General features: G+C 41.6%; 1 protein-coding gene across 2 annotated transcripts; it reads right to left on the bottom strand.

The window, feature by feature from the left end:
- Window positions 1-2,450: 2,450 nt before the first annotated feature.
- On the bottom strand, window positions 2,451-12,414 carry LOC120048051 (AP-1 complex-associated regulatory protein-like). Of its 2 annotated transcripts, none has more exons than XM_038993738.1 (10): window positions 12,025-12,414; window positions 6,615-6,663; window positions 6,481-6,507; window positions 6,299-6,324; window positions 6,088-6,184; window positions 5,695-5,793; window positions 4,337-4,401; window positions 4,146-4,219; window positions 3,814-3,936; window positions 2,451-3,613 (listed from the first exon to the last, which is right to left on the bottom strand). In XM_038993738.1, the coding sequence occupies exons 1-10, from the start codon at window positions 12,093-12,095 to the stop codon at window positions 3,318-3,320; spliced, it is 927 nt and encodes a 308-aa protein (XP_038849666.1). In that variant the 5' UTR covers window positions 12,096-12,414; the 3' UTR covers window positions 2,451-3,317. The 2 variants fall into 2 exon arrangements, with proteins under 2 accessions (XP_038849666.1, XP_038849667.1); XM_038993739.1 differs by having other exon boundaries at window positions 4,337-4,395.
- Window positions 12,415-21,821: the final 9,407 nt, after the last annotated feature.

Below are 21,821 nucleotides of genomic sequence, written 5' to 3'. Positions count from 1 at the left end.
TTCAGGAATGATAGTCTTCAACTTTTGTATTGATTTAAAAAAGGCTCCAAACAGTGTAACATGGGTAACAATCAAAAAGGTGTATGCCATTTTTGTCCCATATGGCGCACCTTGAAGGGTCACAAAAAAATTGAAAGAGTAAGAAAATAATTGCTGTTGCTGTATGGACTCAATACATGACTTTACAATAAGAGTCACATCTGCTGTTGGCCAGAAGGAAAATGTTCTACTAGAAACCGTATTGCTATTTTTAGGTGCCATTTAAAATAAAGAACAATCTCTCAAAGGAATGATCATTAACAGTTCAAGAAGGTAAAGCATTTACTGTGACAGTACAGTACTTTTGTTATCCAGGAAAAGGAAGCTTTCAAAGTAATTCAGTAAAGCAGAGCTCTTATTGTCTGAGCTCTTCTCTCCTTTCATTTATCTCCTGCCAGCTCCCACAATCCTTTGAGGGAAACTAGGTTTTCAGGTGCAAGGCTTTGATTGTCTCTAGTCTGCCATTTGTCTTGATTTTCCTCACCTTCACATTTCCATGGTGGAGGTTAGGAAACAACATTTTGTCCGAGGCAAGGTGTTCCCACACTGGGTAAAACACACACACCATTTTATTTCATAATGTTCTGACCCAGTTACAAGATTTGCTGGGGTACAGTATTTTGTCTGACATGTACAGTATCTGGTTGCCAAACAGTAATAAGTAATAGCTTCCTTCTAGCCACTTGGGACATTTTGTAGAGTGAGTAACTGGGATGTTGTTGATCCATGGACTACAGTTGTCTTTCAATAAGGCACTGTAATTCAGGTTACTTAATATATATATATATACTTAATCTCAAAGAATGCATGTAGCAATACTGCCACCTGCTGGAGATTTCACCACCCATACGTTTTTCGTGTTCTGTATTACATTGCATCAGAAATTGATATTTAGATAATTTGGTAAAAGACAAACATGTAAACAAAAATAATAATTATACAATACACTAAAACTACACTGTTTATACAGCATTGTGCATTTTGCCACATTACCTTCAATTATCACAGATTAAGGTTTGTAGGATTTATTTTAGTTGCAATCAAATTTAACAAAAAATGTCATACAGTATTAACAGAATGGCACAGGTGTTGATACATTCTGTTTGCAATAGTATTCAAATAATTAAAGGCTCATGACTATAGGTGTAATCCTAACCTGTGAACAATGAAACAAAAATCCGACAATGATATCAATGAGAGTTGTGTCTAATCTGTGTAAAACATGCTTGGATCTCAAATTAGGATTTAGTCCTTTATCAGCAGCTTAATTGAAAAGGGTAAATTGTCATAATCTGTGCTATGACTCAGAAGTAGCCAAATAGAACTGGCTCACTTCAGAAATCCCTTTACATTATTCTCAGTAACAAATATATTTCTAAAGAGTGGAATGATATGAATGAAGCACACGGCAGTATAATCCATCCTTGTGATTGCACCCGTAATGTACGGTGTCCAACTCTTAACACCATGCTAACTTACGTAAAAATAGGACAGTATCCTTGGAAAACACTACAAACACATACTATAAACCAGTCATTGATTGGACCCACCAGTTCCCGTAAATCAAACAGTGCATAGATAGATAAGCTGCAATACAATCCCTCCAATTATTACAGTCTGAACACTTTCTGTGGACAAAATATTGTGAATTGAGTTTGATGCCAGACAAATAGGAGGTCCGATTTGGAGTTGGGCCAATGGTGCAGCTGTGGTAATTCTTCACTCCAATTATGATAACACTTTAATTGCTAAAAATCAAATGGCTTGTGTTTCTAGGATGGTAAAGCTATAGGCAGTACAAACAAAGGATTCCCTCTCAATACGGTGAAACAACCTAAATGGTGGAGCTTTGGATTCCCCAGGTACAGTAGGGCTGAACTACGGGGGAAAATCGCTGTTGTCACAAACGTCACAACAATTGCAAAATCAAGGTGAGACAGTATTCTGTTCAATAAAGCAAAAGCCTCTAAAGTAGGCACATCATCTCCACATTGTAAGGGTGTAGTGAGAGCGTCTCCTTTTGCAGTGAGGGAAGACAAAAACTAATTTACTAGTGCACACAAAGAAATGATATATACACGTATTGGTCCATCTCTAGAAACCTCTTAGAGCATACTGTAGTCCCCAAACAGTTCCTCGTTATTCCTAGCCATGTCTTCACATCAACCATTTCAATAAAATCAAACCATGTCCAATTCCAGTGATCAGGGTTACATTCTTAAAAGGTCTTGAAAAATGGCAGATTGTGCTAAAACAGAAAATAAAGGCGAGATTGAAGAGTTGGAGCCCAAGTTGTACGCTATTGGCAGTGCCATTGGAAGGAGCAGTACTGGAGACAACAGATGCTCGTTTATCCATGTTCTCTTGTAATCAGCTGGTCTTGAGCGTAAAATAAACAATTCACGAGCTACTCACCATGACAAATCAATCCTAAACTTTTATTTAAAAGAATAGAAAAGTCTGACGCTGTAAGATTTAAATGTGTACATAGGTGTAAGGAATTCTACAAATGTGATGTAGCCAACCTTTACTGTATATAATACAAATAAAAATGTTGGGCACACAAACCTGTCCATAACTTGAGCAGCATTTGACTAACAGACACATGTAATTTCAAACTAACAAATCAAATGTAGTACTGTGTGTCCATGATGAGTCACTTGTTAATTGGAACTGAGAGGATAAACAAAATAGCAAATCTTAGGACTTGCATTTTTCCAATTAAAAACACATTGAGTGTACAGACAAGTTGCTACATGATATACTCCACTCCATTAGGGGTTCTCTACATGTTTCATACCAGACAACTGGCAAGCTATGATCCTTGGAGAACCACTTTGATTAAATATTCACTTGTTAACGGACAAAATCCTCATCAGCTAACTATCCTATGAACTGGTCAACAATTTATGAAAGTTTTATTTCCTAGTGATTCAGGCACTGATAGAAGGTTGTTGTTGCTTTTATTGTACGTGTCCCGATGTTGTTTTCAGTTCATTCTAACTGTGAAAACACTATAGCCCTCTCACAAATAAAAACACAATCACTATCACACCAAACTAGATCTGGAAATTGCACTTGATTCAATGATGCACTGGATGACATGAAAATGTTGCCAACTAAGGCTTAATTAACACAAGAGAAGATTGTCAAATCAAAACTGGTCCACCAGCCAATGAGGACAAACAAACACATTTGAAGTTGATGAGGTGTATAATCAAACATTCAAAATGTGGTCTAACATTAGGATTTGACTCTGGTTCCCCAGGCGATGGGGACTATCTCTTCTCAGTCTCCGGTGCAGTTATCTCTACCGGTGGTGTTACCTCAGATGGGGTGTGCATATCCATGACAGGGTTGACAAAGCACTCGTATTCAGAGTCCTCTGCATTGTCCTCAGCATTATCCTCGCCGTGAGCGCTCACAAAGTCGTTCTCCCACTCCAGGGCGTTGGAGTCCTCAGAGGCGGAGGCCGTACCGCTGGTCGTCTGCTTCTCACCCGGCCGGAGTGCTGCCCGGAGTATGTCCTCCTCGGTTTTAGACCTCTCCCACGCTGGGACCACCTGGTTCATCCCTGAAGACAAGGACAATTTGATACGTCTAGTTAAACATCACATGGCCATTCAAGTGGTGGTTTTGAGAGGGTTGAATTCAACAATTACTGTTGTTGTTCAATGAAACTGCACAGTATGTTCAGGGAATGTCTTTTTTGACATGTGACAAAACATCCAAGGGGACAACAAAAAGACAATAAGTAATTACACAAGCCCCCACCTTCCTCGTCCTCCCACTCCAGGTCCAGTGAGGTTCCGTCATCGTTGGTGGAGCGGGTCTTGGTGTTGAAGTCCCAGCTGCTCTCCGTGTTGGGAGTGATCACATTAGTCTCAGAGGACAGCCCTGATTACACAAACACTGGCTTATCAAATCACAGATGGTTTCAAAGAGCAAGAACTCTCAATGAGGCATGACGATTAACTTTCAGGGATACAGAAAGTGTTTTATCTTAACATAGAATGTTGGTATGCACAATTTGAGAGAAACCATTTCAAACACGGAATATAATATATAGGCTACAGAAAATGGTTGTGCTGAAATAGCGGACTCACTGCTACTCCTGAAGGCTTCTGACATGACTTTCACATTCTGTAGGTAGACATCAAAGTCTTCACCTGAGCCATGCCTAGAACAGAGTCCAACCAGTGGAGGAGAAACAGTCAACAACTCAATTTCATGGTCATACCATCACTGACACACATGGACCATGAGGTAGCCATTTTTACTTGGTTGATATACTCACTTTCTTGGATGGGCTGCGCCACCTTGGACTTCTGTCTTGCTTTTTTTCCGTTGTGCAAGCTGTTGCTTTGAAAAATAATTATACCTCAGAAAAACACTTGGTCGAAAATGTAAATGTAAATAATGATCACTTGAAGATTTGTTAGTTACATGCTGCCATTACCGACTGTGTTAAAATTAAGGTGGCAGATAGGCAAACAGATGAAAAAAATGGAATTAACCAAGGGAAAAACTGTGGAATGAATACTAAAAAAGCACAACATTGAGAAACAACTCAAATATCAAAAGAATGGAAATGAATGGATGCATAGACTAATTTGAGGTTAAGAAATGAAGTGTAGACACATGCCTTTCCCTTTTTGTGTGAATTAACTGAGGCAAATCACTACTTCAAAAGGACACTTGCCTGGGGGTACGATTTACAAATTCATATTGAGAGACTTACCATAGACTACAGTTCTTTAGATTGACAAAGGATTGACCACCAATTTGTGATATTATGTACTTGAAGTGGTTATAAAGACTAGTGTTTTCACGATACCAGAATTATGGCTTCTATCCCGATACCAGGTTTAGTATCACGATACTCGATACCAAAACGATACCACACCAAAAAAAAAAAAAAATGGGGAGGACTGTGCTCACAAATTTTTGAAATAGAACATCCAATTTAGTTTTTCTAAGTCCATAAAAATGCTTAAACCACATTAGGGGACTAGTTTTGAAGTCTGGGAAAATTCTAAGACGTTTAGATTTGAATGTCGTTACCCTTTAATTTAAGTGCTCATGCAGTTGGCATGGTTGTTTGGTTAGGTTGTTTGGTTAGCGGTGTTTCTGTAGCTCACGTGATAGAGTTTGTAAAACAAGCGTCCACTGGATTGACGCAAATAATCATGATTCTGCCAGGTAGGCATAAACTTTTTAATTTAGAAAGGTTTTTGGGAAAGCCTTTCCATCTACACAAAGACGCTCATTATTAGTATCACTAATGGCTACACACGCACCGCACATATGGCTACCATACACAGACGGGCATTCTCATTGCCTCTTCAGAAAGCGGCAGGGAATACAAATCACTGATGCGTTCTGTTCAGGTCTTATGTTAAACTTTGGCTAATTAAATAATTTAATAAATGCAATACATTTAGTTGATTTCCAAACGTGAGACACATAGAACGACCAACCGAACAATTCTAGAACCGAACTGTTTGAAATGTTGTAATGTGGAAAAAGTACAGAAGTTTTGGTGTACTGTGCAACACTAATCAAAAGAAGCAGGGGTAGAGCCAAGGAAAAGGTGGGTGAGGCGGAACAAGGTAGTGAAGGGACGACAGGCGTACTCAATAATGGCCGCCTCACCTCCTTTAGCTTTCGCTCGCGTGCCAGCCTGGCGGCCTCACGCTGGGCAGCATTTCTAGCCTCCTCTTCTAGCCTTAACTTCTCCTCTTGTGCTAATAACTGAGCAGAAATGACAAAACAAAGAACAAAGTTGAGAACAGAAAACCAAAATTGCAAAACAATTCTGAAAAGCAAATAAATAAATAAAATCTACCAAAATTAAAATATAAGGCTGCTATGAGCATGTAGGCTAAGCATAAACTTATCTTAGATTCATGTAGCAAGATAAAGTAAGGCAGTACAAAGTTCATAAACGAGGAAGTGTAATGACCTTTGAATTGAACCTTCCATTATATGAAAGCAAAAAAAAATATTTCTCCAGCCCTTTGAGGCACGGTTCTTGTGTAAGCCTACCTCTGCTTGCAACTTCTCGTCTATCAAGGTCTGCTGATCGGAAATTGCAGCATACCGGTGCTCTTTGAGGTGGATGATCTCATCTTCACTGATAGGCCTGGTATCAAAATGAAACAAACATTACCTCAAGCTCATCTTGGTTCAAGCCCTGATTAACATTATTCTTCTGATATGCATTCGTCTGTCCCCCCAAAAAGTTTCAAAGACGTACCTGGGACAGCTTTGTGGGCTCTCTGCCTGAAATTAAAATAAGACAATTTAAATACCAAAAGTGGGCAAAGAATCATACAGAACAGGCCCACAGTCATCGTGTCTTCTGTGTATCGTCAGCCAATGGCACACTTTCGGATTGTTTCAATCTAACAAATATGGTCTACATGTTCACACACTTACCTCATCACTCTCAACAAGGTTTTCAAACTGTGGGGAGACAGAATTGCACTGTAAGTACATCATGTTTTTCCAACCAAGTGATGCATGATGAAACATGACATAGGCCTACTTCCAGAAAAATGTAAGTATCATACCTCTATTGTGTAATGTTCCCCAGTTGTACTGCTTCTAAAGTATTTTGACCTGTATGGACAGAAATGTGACAATATTGACATCCATTTAGGATGCTTTCGGTCACTGCCATGTCATAGCTAGTTCTTTCAACAGAAGAGACGGGCAATTGATGCTGAGACTCAGATTGTTATAAAATAGTTTCTGTAGTTATCTTATGTTTCTTAGCATTCCTCAAACATTAATTTGTTGAATTATAATTTGATCTGAGATATGAAGCCATTTGTTTGCATGCAAATTGGCCATTTGAATTAATAGGACTAATATAATCTTCAATAAATATAGTACCGTACATCCGATTTGGACCATAATTCTTCCTAACATTGACTAAGACATGAGGAATCCAATATAATTATCAGAGCCACCCACAATCCCACCCCGGACAACCAGTATACAGTATCCATTCTGTCTGACGAGTACAAGTAGTATGGAGCTGCTGCTTGGAGTATTGCGTCTTCATCCTATGTAATTTATTCCTTGTGAATCTGGTGTTTTTTTTCCATGTTCAGAGAAATTAGCCATTGAAGTCGCTTGCATTATTTACCATACATTGTTAAAGTACCACGTTCTGCCCACTAGATGCCGCTGTTACCGCTACTGTCACCACACCCTTTAATCAATTTTGCTGGTCTCTTGTGTTTATTAAATGGATCACATCTCTATCTTTGCAACTTTTGGTAGAAATCCCCCAAAAATTGCCCATGATGAAAAAAAAATTGTGGTCATCCTCACAATTCAAGCCAGTCCCCCAGGAAAGCAATTCAGTTTGTCCTTCTCTTAGGCTTAATTAGTGTCTAGGAAACGGACCCTCCGTGTGTGGTTTATTTCCATTAAGGTCTGGATTAGTTAGACCATTACTGGAAAACAAGCAAACCATTAGGATACAGCAGTTCTAATGGTTTCAATGTTATGGTCTCTAATGGTCTTCAATGTTAAAAGTCCCAAACACACATTGCATAGTGTTTTGTAATGGTATTGGGTTGGGCTGTGTTTAATGGTAAATGTCACTTATCCCATGTTATTGAAAAAAGACTGCCATGAATGCTTTATAATTGTATTATTTTATTAGGATTGTCACAACATTTCAGTCACTAACCAATTTCTCCATCAATGTTCTGGGCTTGTAGGATGTCTAAATATCAGAATTGCATGATGGGGATAGCCCTCTCAGAGAGCTGCCATTTGTTGGACTATTCAAGGAGAGTTGGGTTGAAGCATTAGGTGGTTGAGAGAAGAACAAACAAATGCTTTCATCGAGGACTGGCTTGGCCACACAATTTATTTTCATCATGAGCAAAAGCTATTAGTTTTCTATACAAAGTTGCAAAGAAATGAGACCAGCGAAATGGATAAATGGGTGTTGGCAGTTTGAACGTGCAGCCTGGCACTAAGAACAGCGGGAAGCGTTTCCCTAGTCAGCTCCATTATTTGTGCAATGCCCCTTAAAAGTGTTGCTCTGTGCTACCAAGTGTGGCCCCCCCCCCCTTCCCCATGGGCTAGGTCTGTCTTCTGTGCGCGGCTTTGCGGCCCATCCACGGGTGAAAACAGAGTTGGGTGCTGTGGAATCGGTGAGGGTAACCAGAAGTGGTCTTGTGATAATTGTTTGTGTTTCTGCTGGTCCGAGGGAGAAGGCGCTCCACGTTAAACGAATGGGGGCAAGAAATGTGAATTGTTTTGATCTCAAGAAAAGGGCACCATTGAAAGGAGTGATAACTGGGGTAGCAGTAAATGTAAAAGTTGACCAATGATTCTTTGCCCAAGTGAAAGATTCCCGGTGTTTGTGACGCTCGTCGTTTGGTGCAATGCAGACAAGGTGGTGTGAGTGGTGAAACAGAAGAGTGATTGTCTGTTCTTTTAAGGTTTGATGTTGAGCCATTGCCCGACAAAGTGATGTTAGGATATATAAGTTATCCTGTACGAGCTTTGTGACGAATACGTTACGTTGTTACAGGTGTCAAGCTTATGGGCATGTGGCAGCAGTGTGTAGGAGGGGGGTTCCTAGGTGTGAGAAGTGTACAGAAGGGCATGAGAGAAAGAAATGTGTAGTATTGGGGAAAGTAGTGGTATATGTTAATTGTAGGGGCTGGGGATTAAAAATGTCCCGTGCGAGAGGGGCAGGTTGAGGTTTACAGGGCTAGTGTAGTGCAGAAGTTGTCAAATGCTGAGGCAGTGAAGAAAGTAGAGGAAGGTGGGTCAAGGGGGAGGGATATTATGTTATGTGTTCTACAATGCTCTACTTTCCGGTTACCCGGATAAAGCAATAAATAAACTTCAGTTAGTGCTAAATACGGCTGCTAGAATCCTGACCAGAACCAAAACATTTGATCATATTACTCCAGTGCTAGCCTCCCTACACTGGCTTCCTGTTAAGGCAAGGGCTGATTTCAAGGTTTTACTGCTAACCTACAAAGCATTACATGGGCTTGCTCGTACCCATCTTTCCAATTTGTTCCTGCCGTACATACCTACACGTACGCTACGGTCACAAGACGCAGGCCTCCTAATTGTCCCTAGAATTTCTAAGCAAACAGCTGGAGGCAGGGCTTTCTCCTATAGAGCTCCATTTTTATGGAATGGTCTGCCTACCCATGTGAGAGACGCAGACTCGGTCTCAACCTTTAAGTCTTTACTGAAGACTCATCTCTTCAGTAGGTCATATGATTGAGTGTAGTCTGGCTCAGGAGTGTGAAGGTGAACAGAAAGGCTCTGGAGCAACGAACCGCCCTTGCTGTCTCTGCCTGGCCGGTTCCCCTCTCTCCACTGGGATTATCTGCCTCTAACCCTATTACAGGGGCTGAGTCACTGGCTTACTGGTGCTCTTCCATGCCGTCCCTAGGAGTGGTGCGTCACTTGAGTGGGTTGAGTCACTGACGTGATCTTCCTGTCTGGGTTGGCGCCCCCCCTTGGGTTGTGCCGTGGCGGAGATCTTTGTGGGCTATACTCGGCCTTGTCTCAGGATGGTAAGTTGGTGGTTGAAGATATCCCTCTAGTGGTGTGAGGGCTGTGCTTTGGCAAAGTGGGTGGGGTTATATCCTGCCTGTTTGGCCCTGTCCGGGGGTATCATCGGATGGGGCCACAGTGTCTCCTGACCCCTCCTGTCTCAGCCCCCAGTATTTATGCTGCAGTAGTTTGTGTCGAGGGGCTAGGGTCAGTCTGTTATATCTGGAGTACTTCTCCTGTCTTATCCGGCGTCCTGTGTGAATTTAAGTATGCTCTCTCTAATTCTCTCTCTCTCTCTCGGAAGACCTGAGCCCTAGGACCATGCCTCAGGACTACCTGGCATGATGACTCCTTGCTGTCCCCAGTCCACCTGGCCGTGCTGCTGCTCCAGCTTCAACTGTTCTGCCTGCGGCTATGGAACCCTGACCTGTTCACCGGACGTGCTACCTGTCCCAGACCTGCTGTTTTCAACTCTCAAGAGACAGCAGGAGCGGTAGAGATACTCTTAATGATCGGCTATGAAAAGCCAACTGACAATTACACCTGAGGTGCTGACTTGTTGCACCCTCGACAACTACTGTGATTATTATTATTTGACCATGCTGGTCATTTATGAACATTTGAACATCTTGGCCATGTGTTATAATCTCCACCCGGCACAGCCAGAAGAGGACTGGCCACCCCTCATAGCCTGGTTCCTCTCTAGGTTTCTTCCTAGGTTGTTTTTCCTAGCCACCGTGCTTTTACACCTGCATTGCTTGCTGTTTGGGGTTTTAGGCTGGGTTTCTGTACAGCACTTTGAGATATCAGCTGATGTAAGAAGGGCTATATAAATACATTTGATTTATGTGATATTATGTTTCAGTAAGATTGCATTTTTAGCATGCATAGCAATGGTTATCAACTGTACCGCAGGGATGGAACGTAAGTCACAGAAAATTGAGGTTGTGGTGGCAGCTGCAGAGGCACAGTATTTGGTTGTGCGAGACTTTACATCAGAAGAGTTACAGGGTGTGTTAAGTGGTGGTGTCCCATCCTTTCAGGTTGTTGGCCTGAGGTTGGACTAAATAGATTTAAATAGTGGAGTAGGGTGGTGTTATTTTTGTATACATTTTTATGTTAGTGTAGTGTTAGGGTATTTGTTTATTTATATTTTTTTCAAGCAAAGTATAAGTGAGTTGTACTCCAGTCTAGTAGGTGGCTGTAATGCAACATTTATTGGATGCCATCCGCCCTTAAACCTCATCGAATAAACATTTATACTGGTTTTTGGAGTGGGGGGTCCCGTGGGTGACTTGACCATCTTATTGGTTCCTCGTGTCTTACTCAATGGTAGGAAGAAGTTTGGTCCAAATTGGATGTTGGGTACTATGTGTTGAATATTTTGTGAACCCTATCAATAAATAAAAAGTCACATCTGCGTGCAATCAATTAGCTTAATTTCTCAAGGATCAAATTATATTTCAACAAAATAATGTTTCATGAATGCTAATATCAGTTTCTTACCAACAGAAACAATTTCTTTACAATCTTAGATGGTGGGTGTCATGGCTTGCTGAAATGACACGGAATGGTGGTTAGTGCAGTCATGCTGTTACCAAACTTTGCATCTGCATTGTTCAAATAAATGTGTTTTTGTCAAATGTTCAGTGGAAATTGCTAAGTTGTCCTTGTGCATAGAGTTGTATGGTTTGTTTAGCTTTGCAATCATTGGTTTTTGTTTGGCATACATTTTAATGTGAAAAATCTGAGTCTCAGCATAATTCTTACCATGGAATTGCTCAGATACAGCCTGGCATCACAACTGTATCGTTATAGGCCTAACTGATATCAATAACATCAAGCCTACAGTTTATAACCTACTCAGAAATGTCATTTTCCTTTAAGGAAGCTGGATGCAATGAGTCTGTCAACAAAATGTTTTTCCATATTAGTCAATTGTAATTGAATACAGCATAAAATGCACCATGCATTTACAAAGCCGTGTGTCAGTGTATGGCAAAACCCACATGAAGGGGTGGTGTGAGGAACGCTTCAGCTTGTTGCGGGAAAACCTAGCTAGTTCGCAGGGAAAGGTAACGTTATTTGACATGCGACTCTGGCTCGTAGCTATAATTCCACTTTCAGAACAACTGGGAACTCGGAAAAATACGAGGTCAAATTATAACGTCAGTGATCTTAATGTCGTGAAGTCAGTTCCCGAGTTGGAATTCCGAGATGCATGACCGTCCAGATCGATTTTTTTCCCAGTCGGATCGCGGTTGAGTTCCCAGTTATTTTTAACACAATTCGAAACTCGGAGATTTCCGAGTTCCCAGTTGTTTTGAACGCGGCATAAGCCTTGACACCGTGGATCTTTTTACGCCGATACTGTATACTTGTGCCTAGCTAACCTTTGCTAGCCAACGTTGGTTTAAAGGGCGTATCACTTACCCGCCTCCTCGTTGTATAATGTTTGCTTCTCTTCTGAAGATTCCAGAACAATAAGCCCAACAGTTTCCCATCGCATTCTGTCAAGATATACCTTCCTTGGGTTGGGTGATAACAAGCTACTGGCGTACTGGATATTTTCACAAATTAATGGATAGCTAGCACAGGTGTACGCTCTTCGACCCGTCGCCGTTAGACACAGGTATTAGCCAGTAGCTAGCTCATACAATTACAGGGTGACATGACAGCTAATGAGCGATCAAAGTATGGACTTTAAAGACGCATTGTATATTTATATGTACAGACGCTTGTTGCAACATCAATATTCATCAGAAAAAAATGTGGCTAGATGGCGACAGCTGTGGCTTTCAGAATTCTCATTCAACATTTCCTCTTCCTTGCACGTGACTCATGTTTACTAAGCTACGGAGACTCGTCTGGCTCAAACGACGTGGACATGCATCAGGTGCAAAAACACACTAGCCATCATCATCTTCGATGAGGTTTAACGGCGGTTGACATCGAAAACATGTTGCATTACCCCCACCTACTAGACTGGAGAACAACTCCCTTATACTTTGCTTGAAAACATAAATAAACAAATACCCTACCATCTAACACAACACTCACATAAAATAATAAAAAAGAACACCACCGTACTCCACTATTTCAATCTATTTAGTCCTTCCTCAGGCCAACAACCTGAAAGGATGGGACACCAAGACTTAACACACCCTGTAACTCTTCTGATGTCAAGTCTCGCACACCCAAATACCTCTGCAACTGCCACCACAACCTCAATGTACCACGACTTACGTTCCATCCCTGCAGTACAGTTGATAACCACTGCTAGAAATGCTAAAAATGTAATCTTACTGAAACATAATATCACTTGTTGGCCTATCCCTCTGTAGTGGTACATGTCTACTAGTCACACCACTCCTCTCAGGATCCCTCACCCTTGACCCATCTTCCTCTACTTCCTTCACTGCCTCAGCATATGACAACTTCTGCACTACTCTAACCCTGGAAACCTCAACCTGCCTCTCTCACACAGGACATTTCCGATCCCCAGCCCCATGGGCACACTTACAATTAACACATACCACTACTTTCCCAAATACTACACATTCCTTTGTCTCATGCCCTTCTGCACACTTCTCACACCTAGGAACCTCCCTCCTACACACTGCTGCCACAGACTCATCAAAACTCAAAATAACAGACAATGACTCTTCTGTTTCACCACTTACGCCCACCCTGTCTGCGTCGCACCAAACGACAAGCATCAGAAACACTGGGAATCTTCCGCTTCAGTTGGTCAACTTTTACATTTACTGCTACCCCAGTAATCACTCCTTTCAGTGGCGTCCTTTCTTGAGAGCAAAACAATTCACATTTCTTTCCCCCATTCCTTGAATGCGGAGTGCCTTCTCCCTCGGACCAGCAGAAACACAAACAATTATCACAAGACCACTTCTGGTTACCCTCACCGATTCCACAGCACCCAACTGTTTTCACCCACCCTGAAACCACAAATGGATCAGCCAAAAGGCAAGGGTCCACTTTTTCCAAAAACTTCACTCCTACAATCAGACTCATCTTCATCCTGACCCTTCTTGGGCTCCAAGAACGTCACTACACCTACCACCTCCGATACGTCGCCCTCATTCACTTAAATTTCTCCTCAAGGTGATATGTAGATCAGTCAGTCAGCAGTCGCCTGCACAAGCCTCTTGTTTCAAGAAATCAACAACTTTTGGGGGGCTTATTACTTATTTTTTGTTTTCACATTAGAGGCATATATTTTGTACAACATTAAAGTAGCCCACATGTATTTTATAAAAGTGTTTGCTCCATTGACAAATGGCTCCCTCTGCATAATTTTTGCAGGTTGCGTAGAATGGCATTCTTACCTAAAACTATGGATTTCAACACTCAATAACTACGTTTCCATGAATGTGTCCAATTATTTTTTGTCGACATTTAGAAATTTGCATAGAAAATAAGAGACAATTGCCTGCTACTGTGCGTTTCCATTGAACGGTCTTGTGTCAATAAAAACATTTAGCAAAAACCTAGTCGCAAATAAAAAATGAAGGGAGCAAACATACAATTTTTTGGATGAACATTTTGGGGAAACGTCATTCTGTAAGTACAAAACGTTCCGCAACCTAGCAAATGTTCCAGCGAATTGAACGCACTCAGGTAGCCCGTGTGTGATTTTTAAATGGCGGTTGAGAACCAAAAAGGTGCATTGCCACTACCAACTGGACTGGAGTGTAAATACCTTACCCCGATACAAAAAGGGTACAAGAAAGAAAATTACCCTGCCAACCACCACATACCACTACTTTGACCCATAAAACCTAGCGGTCAAACAGGGAAATTGTTCCAATCGTTTTTCCACCATTAATTTTTCACATAGGGGATTTTAGTAACACTCAATAAGGTCTGTTTCGTGTAGGTTTAACCTGGCATGACATTTTGATAACTGTGGAAATCTCTCTAGGACAAGGTAATTAACAATATATTCACCTGTATATACACCCCCCCCAAATGAAATGCCAATTAGCTGCTAATGTGGTTAAAAAAAATAACTACAAATGCCATGAGCTGGACGAGACTGCCGAATCAAGGCAAAGGTAAGAATCTCTGGATTAACTATCTAATGTTAGCTAAATGTAGTAATGACGAAATTGGCTACATTTCTTTAACATGGACAATTCTGTTAACTGTCTTGTGTAAGTTTTAAATTGACACAATCTGTTAGCAAAGGTCTCAGCTAGAGATGACATGCAGGAGCTTGCAGGGTTTTGTCGTTTTGCATGATGCCTACTTTGATGCTAATTAGTATTTTCAAATCTGAGAGTAAACAGAGCCGAATATATTGATAAGTCCCTTGTCCGAGAGAGACTTACTGTACATGGTTATCAAAACGTCACGCTAGGGTAAACCTACATGAAACACAGGCCTTATTTTAAGTGTTTCTAAAATCCCCTACGGGAAAAATGAATGGTGGGGAAACGATTGGGACCATTTCCCTGTTTGACCGCTAGGTTTTATGGGTATTATGACACCTCCACTGTGGGGCTCTAGCTGCCTTTTCCATTACATGTTGGTTGCTATATATATATATTAATCTTAATATATATATTAATCTGATTCTGCAACAAAACAGTTTACTCCAAACGCTGGGGCCTATTCATTACTGTTGCAAAACGTTTCTTAAACAGCAGGGGAGGGACCTACCGTACCTGAATGTATCCAATAGAAACTCTTGTTTTGCTCTGTTTGCTTCCGTTTGGTTCTTAAAAACGGTAAACTGTTTCCATAATGAATATACCAATGGAAACGTACCTAATGTAAATCTGCCTACTGACAATGCCTGGACTGCACGAGACAAACATATGTACACGGTAAGCATTAAAGAATGTAAATATTTTAAAGTATCGAGCAATAGTTGGCTTCTGAAGTAGCAGCTTGAAAAATCAAGTTGATTTTAATTAAGAGTAGGTAGACCTATCTGTTCCCTGCAGTGCAGCAGTATGCATCTCACGTGACCTTCCAAACCTTGTGTGTGAGAAGCCACGATTTCCTAGACTAGTGCTACGTTCATAACCAAGTGGTAAGGTGGTAATTAGCAGTTATGAAGTCGTAAATTAGTGTTGGGTGCATTCAACTAGGAAATACCATCCAACATGGAGGTCATTAGAAGGCTTGTGATAGTTTTTTGTCTTTTTTCATTAAAAAGTATATTCAGATCTGCTTCAATTTCTAAATCAAAAGGAATTTGAACAGAAAACATTTTGTAACAACAACTTCTATTTTGTTTTTATCATTAACAACAACCGCTGAAGATACCGCCATGCTTGCTGTCTTTTTTGTTGACAAATTACGTCAGAGAGGTGGAAGTGGGAACTTGGAACCTGAGTTTAAAGGTCATGTTCCCCTGCTCAGATGTTACATGGTTGCGTGTCGTGCACCAGATTGCTATTACATGTGGTTAGCTTATAAATAAAATACCTATCTGGGCATTGTACGATCTGGCATTAGTCAAAGTCTGAGCAAGGCCTCGTGCCCATTATGAACATAAGGATTTTGTGTAAAGCTTCCTATTGGTTGATTCTGATACTTCCGAAGTGGGAAACTCCCGTGTCATCTTTCTACAACAAGTTAGCAAGTCAAATGTTAAGAGTTTGTTAGTTCTGACTAGCACGTGAACGCGGAATGATAGCCGAGTTAACCAGTAGTAATTACGAGTTGGAGGGGCGTTCAAGTGGATTTTACAAATTTACGAGATGTTATGGATTTAGCATTAGTGCTGCAGTAATGAGGTGATATTCATCACACGTGTTAGTTTTTACATAGCCAAACAGTATTGAACAAATTCACAAGTGCATACACATTATCACCTCCAATACATATGGCTTGCAAACACTTGCAAGATATTACCTTATTGCAAAGACAATATTGCATGTTGTATTGTGGTTTCAGGTTTATTGAGGCAATTTTTCCTATTCCGTTATTGCACTAGGGACTAGGCATACAGCTGACAGATTCTGAAAAGGCCATAAAAGCATGCAGTTTATACTTCAGCCTACCAATCTAGAACTTTCTCTCGGACCATAAAACAGTGGAACATTATTAGGCCAAGTAGTCACAGAAAGAGGGCCAGGACTTTCTTTTTTTTTCATGCTGCCATTCATAAACATCATTCAACTTCAATCGCCACAAGAGGGCGATAAGCACCTCCCTCTTGAGCAGAAAGAGGACTTCTTTCATAATAACCAGTTCTCCTTATTAAAAACATAACTCACTAAGCCTTTCATCCCATCACCATGTGTGTTTACGGATATATTCAATCAATCCTCATCCCAGTCTGCTGTCCCTACATGCTTCAAGAGGGCCGCCATTGTTCCTGTTCCCAAGAAAGCTAAGGTAACTGAGCTAAATGACTACCGCCCCGTAGCACTCACTTCCGTCATCATGAAGTGCTTTGAGAGACTAGTCAAGGACCATATCACCTCCACCCTACTTGACACCCTAGACCCACTCCAATTTGCTTACCGCCCCAATAGGTCCACAGACGACGCAATCACACTGCACACTGCCCTAACCCATCTGGACAAGAGGAATACCTACGTGAGAATGCTGTTCATCGACTACAGTTCAGCATTTAACACCATAGTACCCTCCAAACTCGTCATCAAGCTCGAGACCCTGCCCTGTGCCACTGGGTACTGGACTTCCTGACGGGCCGCCCCCAGGTGGTGAGGGTAGGTAATAACATCTCCACCTAGCTGATCCTCAACACTGGGGCCCCACAAGGGTGCGTTCTCAGCCCTCTCCTGTACTCCTTGTTCACCCATGACTGCATGGCCATGCACGCCTCCAACTCAATCATCAAGTTTGCAGACGACACTACAGTGGTAGGCTTGATTACCAACAACGACGAGACGGCCTACAGGGAGGAGGTGAGGGCCCTCGGAGTGTGGTGTCAGGAAAATAACCTCACACTCAACGTCAACAAAACAAAGGAGATGATCGTGGACTTCAGGAAACAGCAGAGGGAGCACCCCCCTATCCACATCGATGGGACAGTAGTGGAGAGGGTAGAAAGTTTTAAGTTCCTCGGCGTACACATCACAGACAAACTGAAATGGTCCAACCACCCAGACAGCGTGGTGAAGAAGGTGCAGCAGGGCCTCTTCAACCTCAGGAGGCTGAAGAAATTCGGCTTGTCACCAAAAACACTCACAAACTTTTACAGATGCACAATTGAGAGCATCCTGTCGGGCTGTATCACCGCCTTGTACGGCAATTGCTCCGCCCATAACCGTAAGGCTCTCCAGAGGGTAGTGAGGTCTGCACAACGCATGACCGGGGGCAAACTACCTGCCCTCCAGGACACCTACACCACCTGATGTTACAGGAAGGCCAAAAAGATCATCAAGGACAACAACCACCCGAGCCACTGCCTGTTCACCCCGCTATCATCCAGAAGGCAGTACAGGTGCATCAAATCAGGGACCAAGAGACTGAAAAACAGCTTCTATCTCAAGGCCATCAGACTAGGCTAAGGGACTAGGCTAGGGGGCAGTATTTTCAAGTCCGGATGAAAAGCGTGCTCAAAGTAAACTGCCTGCTACTCAGGCCCAGAAGCTAGGATATGCATATTATTAGTATATTTGGATAGAAAACACTCTGAGGTTTCTAAAACTGTTTGAATGATGTCTGTGAGTATAACATAACTTATTTGGCAGGCAAAATATATATAACGACGGAATTAATAGAACAAAAGGACCATTTGTGATGTTTATGGGACATATTGGAGTGCCAACAGAAGAAGCTCTTCAAAGGTAAGGCATGAATTATATTGTTATTTCTGAGTTTTGTGTCGCGCCTGGCGGGATGAAATATGATTGTCTGTGTTTGTTTGATGGGGTGCTGTCCTCAGATAATAGCATGGTTTGCTTTCGCCGTAAAGCCTCTTTGAAATCTGACACCGTGGCTGGATTAACAAGAAGTCAAGCTTTAATTTGACATATTGCATGTGTATTTTAAAGAATATTAAATATTTACAATTCTGTAGTTTGAATTTGGCGCCCTGCACTTTCACTGGATGTTGGTCAGATGGGAAGGTAGTGTCCCATCTAGCCTAGAGAGGTTTTAAACAGCCATCACTAACATTGAGTGGCTGCTGCCAACATACTGACTCAGCTCCAGCCACTTTAATAATGGAAAAATGTATGTAATAAATGTATCACTAGCCACTTCATATAATGTTTACATACCCTACATTACTCATCTGATATGTATATACTGTGCTCTATACCATCCACTGCATCTTGCCTATGCCGTTCTATACCATCCCTCATTCATATATTTTTTTTATGTACATATTCTTATTCATTCCTTTACACTTGTGTGTGTATAAGGTAATTGTTGTGAAATTGTTAGGTTAGATTACTCGTTGGATATTACTGCATTGTCGGAACTAGAAGCACAAGCATTTCACTACACTCGCATTAACATCTGCTAACCATGTGTATGTGACAAATAAAATTTGATTTGATGTTTGACAGCAAATGAATGTCCTCGCTGGCACGGCTCCCTTGACACTATGCCGAGCCCTTAAGGTCAAGTGGATTCAAATCTGATAATCCGAGTTACTGCAACACTTTATTTCACGGGGAGCAAATCACATTTCACACTATGGAGCGTGCGACGCACCAGACTATGAGCCAGGTAGAGGTACTTCTTTATCCCCCCGTCCCCTCTTACCGTTCCACTACCGCTACTCAACCTCAACTACACGTAGCACTACTATACAAACATAAACACACACACCTGCTCCAGACAGCAGGGTGACTAGGTTCTTAATGAAAAGTTGATTTTACCTGGAGACTGTGGCTATTGTTCCTTTGACTCATAGGCACTCACAGGTGGGCCTCGCTGTAAGGTAGACAACCAGGTATCTGGCAGGAAGGATGGAAAGACATTCATGTGTCCATATTGGACAGGCACGTCATAAGCAATGGGGAAGATCTCAATTGCATACTCCTCACGTCCTCTCTCCTCGCCTCTCTCAAACCCATTGGATGAGAAAGCCGGAGGTCCCGCCCCTCTGACCTCCTCCAATGGGTTTTGAGAAGGAGACAAGGAAAGAGGACATAAGGAGTATGCCATTGGGAGAATCGCAATTGCATACTCGTGTCCTCTTTCCTCACCTCCTTGTCAACACCCATTGGTGGAGGTCAGAGGGAAGGGACCTCTGACTTTTTCATCCAATGGGTTTTGAGAAGGAGAGAGGATGTGAGGAGTATGCAGTTGATATTCTCCCATAGAGCTCTTCCCATCACTATTAATCTTATGGTACTTGTAACTGCCAAAATAATGGTAACACTTGAGTGAATGAGTGATACAAAGTATATTGAAAGCAGGTGCATCCAGACAAGTGTGGTTCCTGAGTTAATTAAGCAATTAACATCCCATCGTGCTTAGGGTTATGTATAAAAATGCTGGACAGGCCATTATTTTGGCTACCATGGCTATGCCTCCATAGGATCACAATGCCCCCATCCACAGGGCACGAGTGGTCACCAAATGACTTGATGAGCATGAAAACAATGTAAACCATATGCCATGTTCATCTGTCACCAATCTCAACCCAACTGAACGATTATGGGAGATTCTGGAGTGGTGCCGAGAGCGTTTTCCACCACAATTGTAGAATAATAGTGAAGACATCAAAACTATGAAATAACACATATGGAATCATGTAGTAACCAAAAAAGTGTTAAACAAATCAAAATACTGTATATTTTATATTTGAGATTCTTCAAAGTAGCCACCCTTTGCCTTGATGACAGCTTTGCACACTTGGCATTCTCTCAACCAGCTTCACCTGGAATGCTTTTCCAACAGTCTTGAAGGAGTTCCCACATATGCTGAGCACTTGTTGGCTGCTTTTCCTTCACTCTGCAGTCCAACTCATCCTAAACCATCTCAATTGGGTTGAGGTTGGGTGATTGTGGAGGCCAGGTCATCTGATGGTCAAATAGCCCTTACACAGCCTGGAGGTGTGTTGGGTCATTGTCCTGTTGAAAAACAAATTATAGTCCCACTAAGCACAAATCAGATGGGATGGCATATCACTGCAGAATGCTGTGGTAGACATGCTGGTTAAGTGTGCCTTGAACTGTAAATAAATAACTGACAGTGTCACCAGCAAAGCACCGTCACACCTCCTCCATGCTTCACGTTGGGAACCACATCCGTTCACCTTCTCTGCGTCTCACAAAGACACGGCGGTTGAAACCAAAAATCACACATTTGGACTCATCAGACCAAAGGACAGATTTCCACCAGTCTAATGTCCATTGCTCGTGTTTCTTGGCACAAGCAAGCCTCTTCTTTTTATTTGTGTCCTTTTAGTAGTGGTTTCTTTGCAGCAATTTGACCATGAAGGCCTGATTCATGCAGTCTCCTCTGAACAGTTGATGTTGAGATGTGTCTGTTACTTGAACTCTGTGAAGCATTTATTTGGGCTGCAATTTCTGAGGCTGGTAACTATAATGAACTTATCCTCTGAAGCAGAGGTAACTCTGGGTCTTCCTTTCCTGTGGCGGTCCTCATGAGAGACAGTTTCATAATAGCACATGATGGTTTTTGCAACTGCACTTGAAGAAACTTTCAAAGTTCTTGAAATGTTCCGGATTGACTGACCTTCATGTCTTAAAGTAATGATGGACTGTCGTTTCTCTTTGCTTATTTGAGCTGTTCTTGCCATAATCTGGACTTGGTCTTTTACCAAATAGAGCTATCTTCTGTATACCACCCCTACCTTGTCACAACACAACTGGCTCAAACGCATTAAGATGGAAATAAATTCCACAAATGTACTTTTAACAAGGCAAACCTGTTAATTGAAATGCATTCCAGGTGACTACCTCATGAACCTGGTTGATAGAATGCCAAGATTGTGCAAAGCTGTCATCAAGGCAAAGGGTGGCTACTTTTAAAGATTCTCAAATATAAAATATATTTTGATTTGTTTAACACTACATGATTCCATATGTGTTATTTCATAGTTTTGATGTCTTCACTATTATTCTATAATGTAGAAAATAGTAAAAACAAAGAAAAACCCTTGAATGAGTAGGTATGTCCAAACATTTGATTGGTACTATATATATAGTCAATAGCCCATTCTTCCTTTGGGTTCTCTTCATAATCTGGGTAGTCTAAACTGTAGGCTTTTAAGGCAGCCACCATGTCTGTCCTCAAGAGGGCAT

The sequence above is a fragment of the Salvelinus namaycush genome, chromosome 5 (assembly GCF_016432855.1).
Source record: "Salvelinus namaycush isolate Seneca chromosome 5, SaNama_1.0, whole genome shotgun sequence".
In the NCBI taxonomy this organism is placed as follows: Eukaryota; Metazoa; Chordata; class Actinopteri; order Salmoniformes; family Salmonidae; genus Salvelinus; species Salvelinus namaycush.
Note: the sequence above shows the minus strand (reverse complement) of the source record. Positions and strands in the feature narration are given on the sequence as shown.

Bases quoted from the DNA above. Each gene is read 5' to 3' on its own strand.
- LOC120048051 (XM_038993738.1), bottom strand. From the start codon at position 12,095: ATGGGAAACTGTTGGGCTTATTGTTCTGGAATCTTCAGAAGAGAAGCA. The intron at 6,508-6,614 runs GTATGATACTTA...GTCTCCCCACAG, and splicing joins GGGAACATTACACAATAGAG to TTTGAAAACCTTGTTGAGAG. The intron at 3,614-3,813 runs GTGGGGGCTTGT...CCTTGTCTTCAG, and splicing joins GGAGTGGGAGGACGAGGAAG to GGATGAACCAGGTGGTCCCA.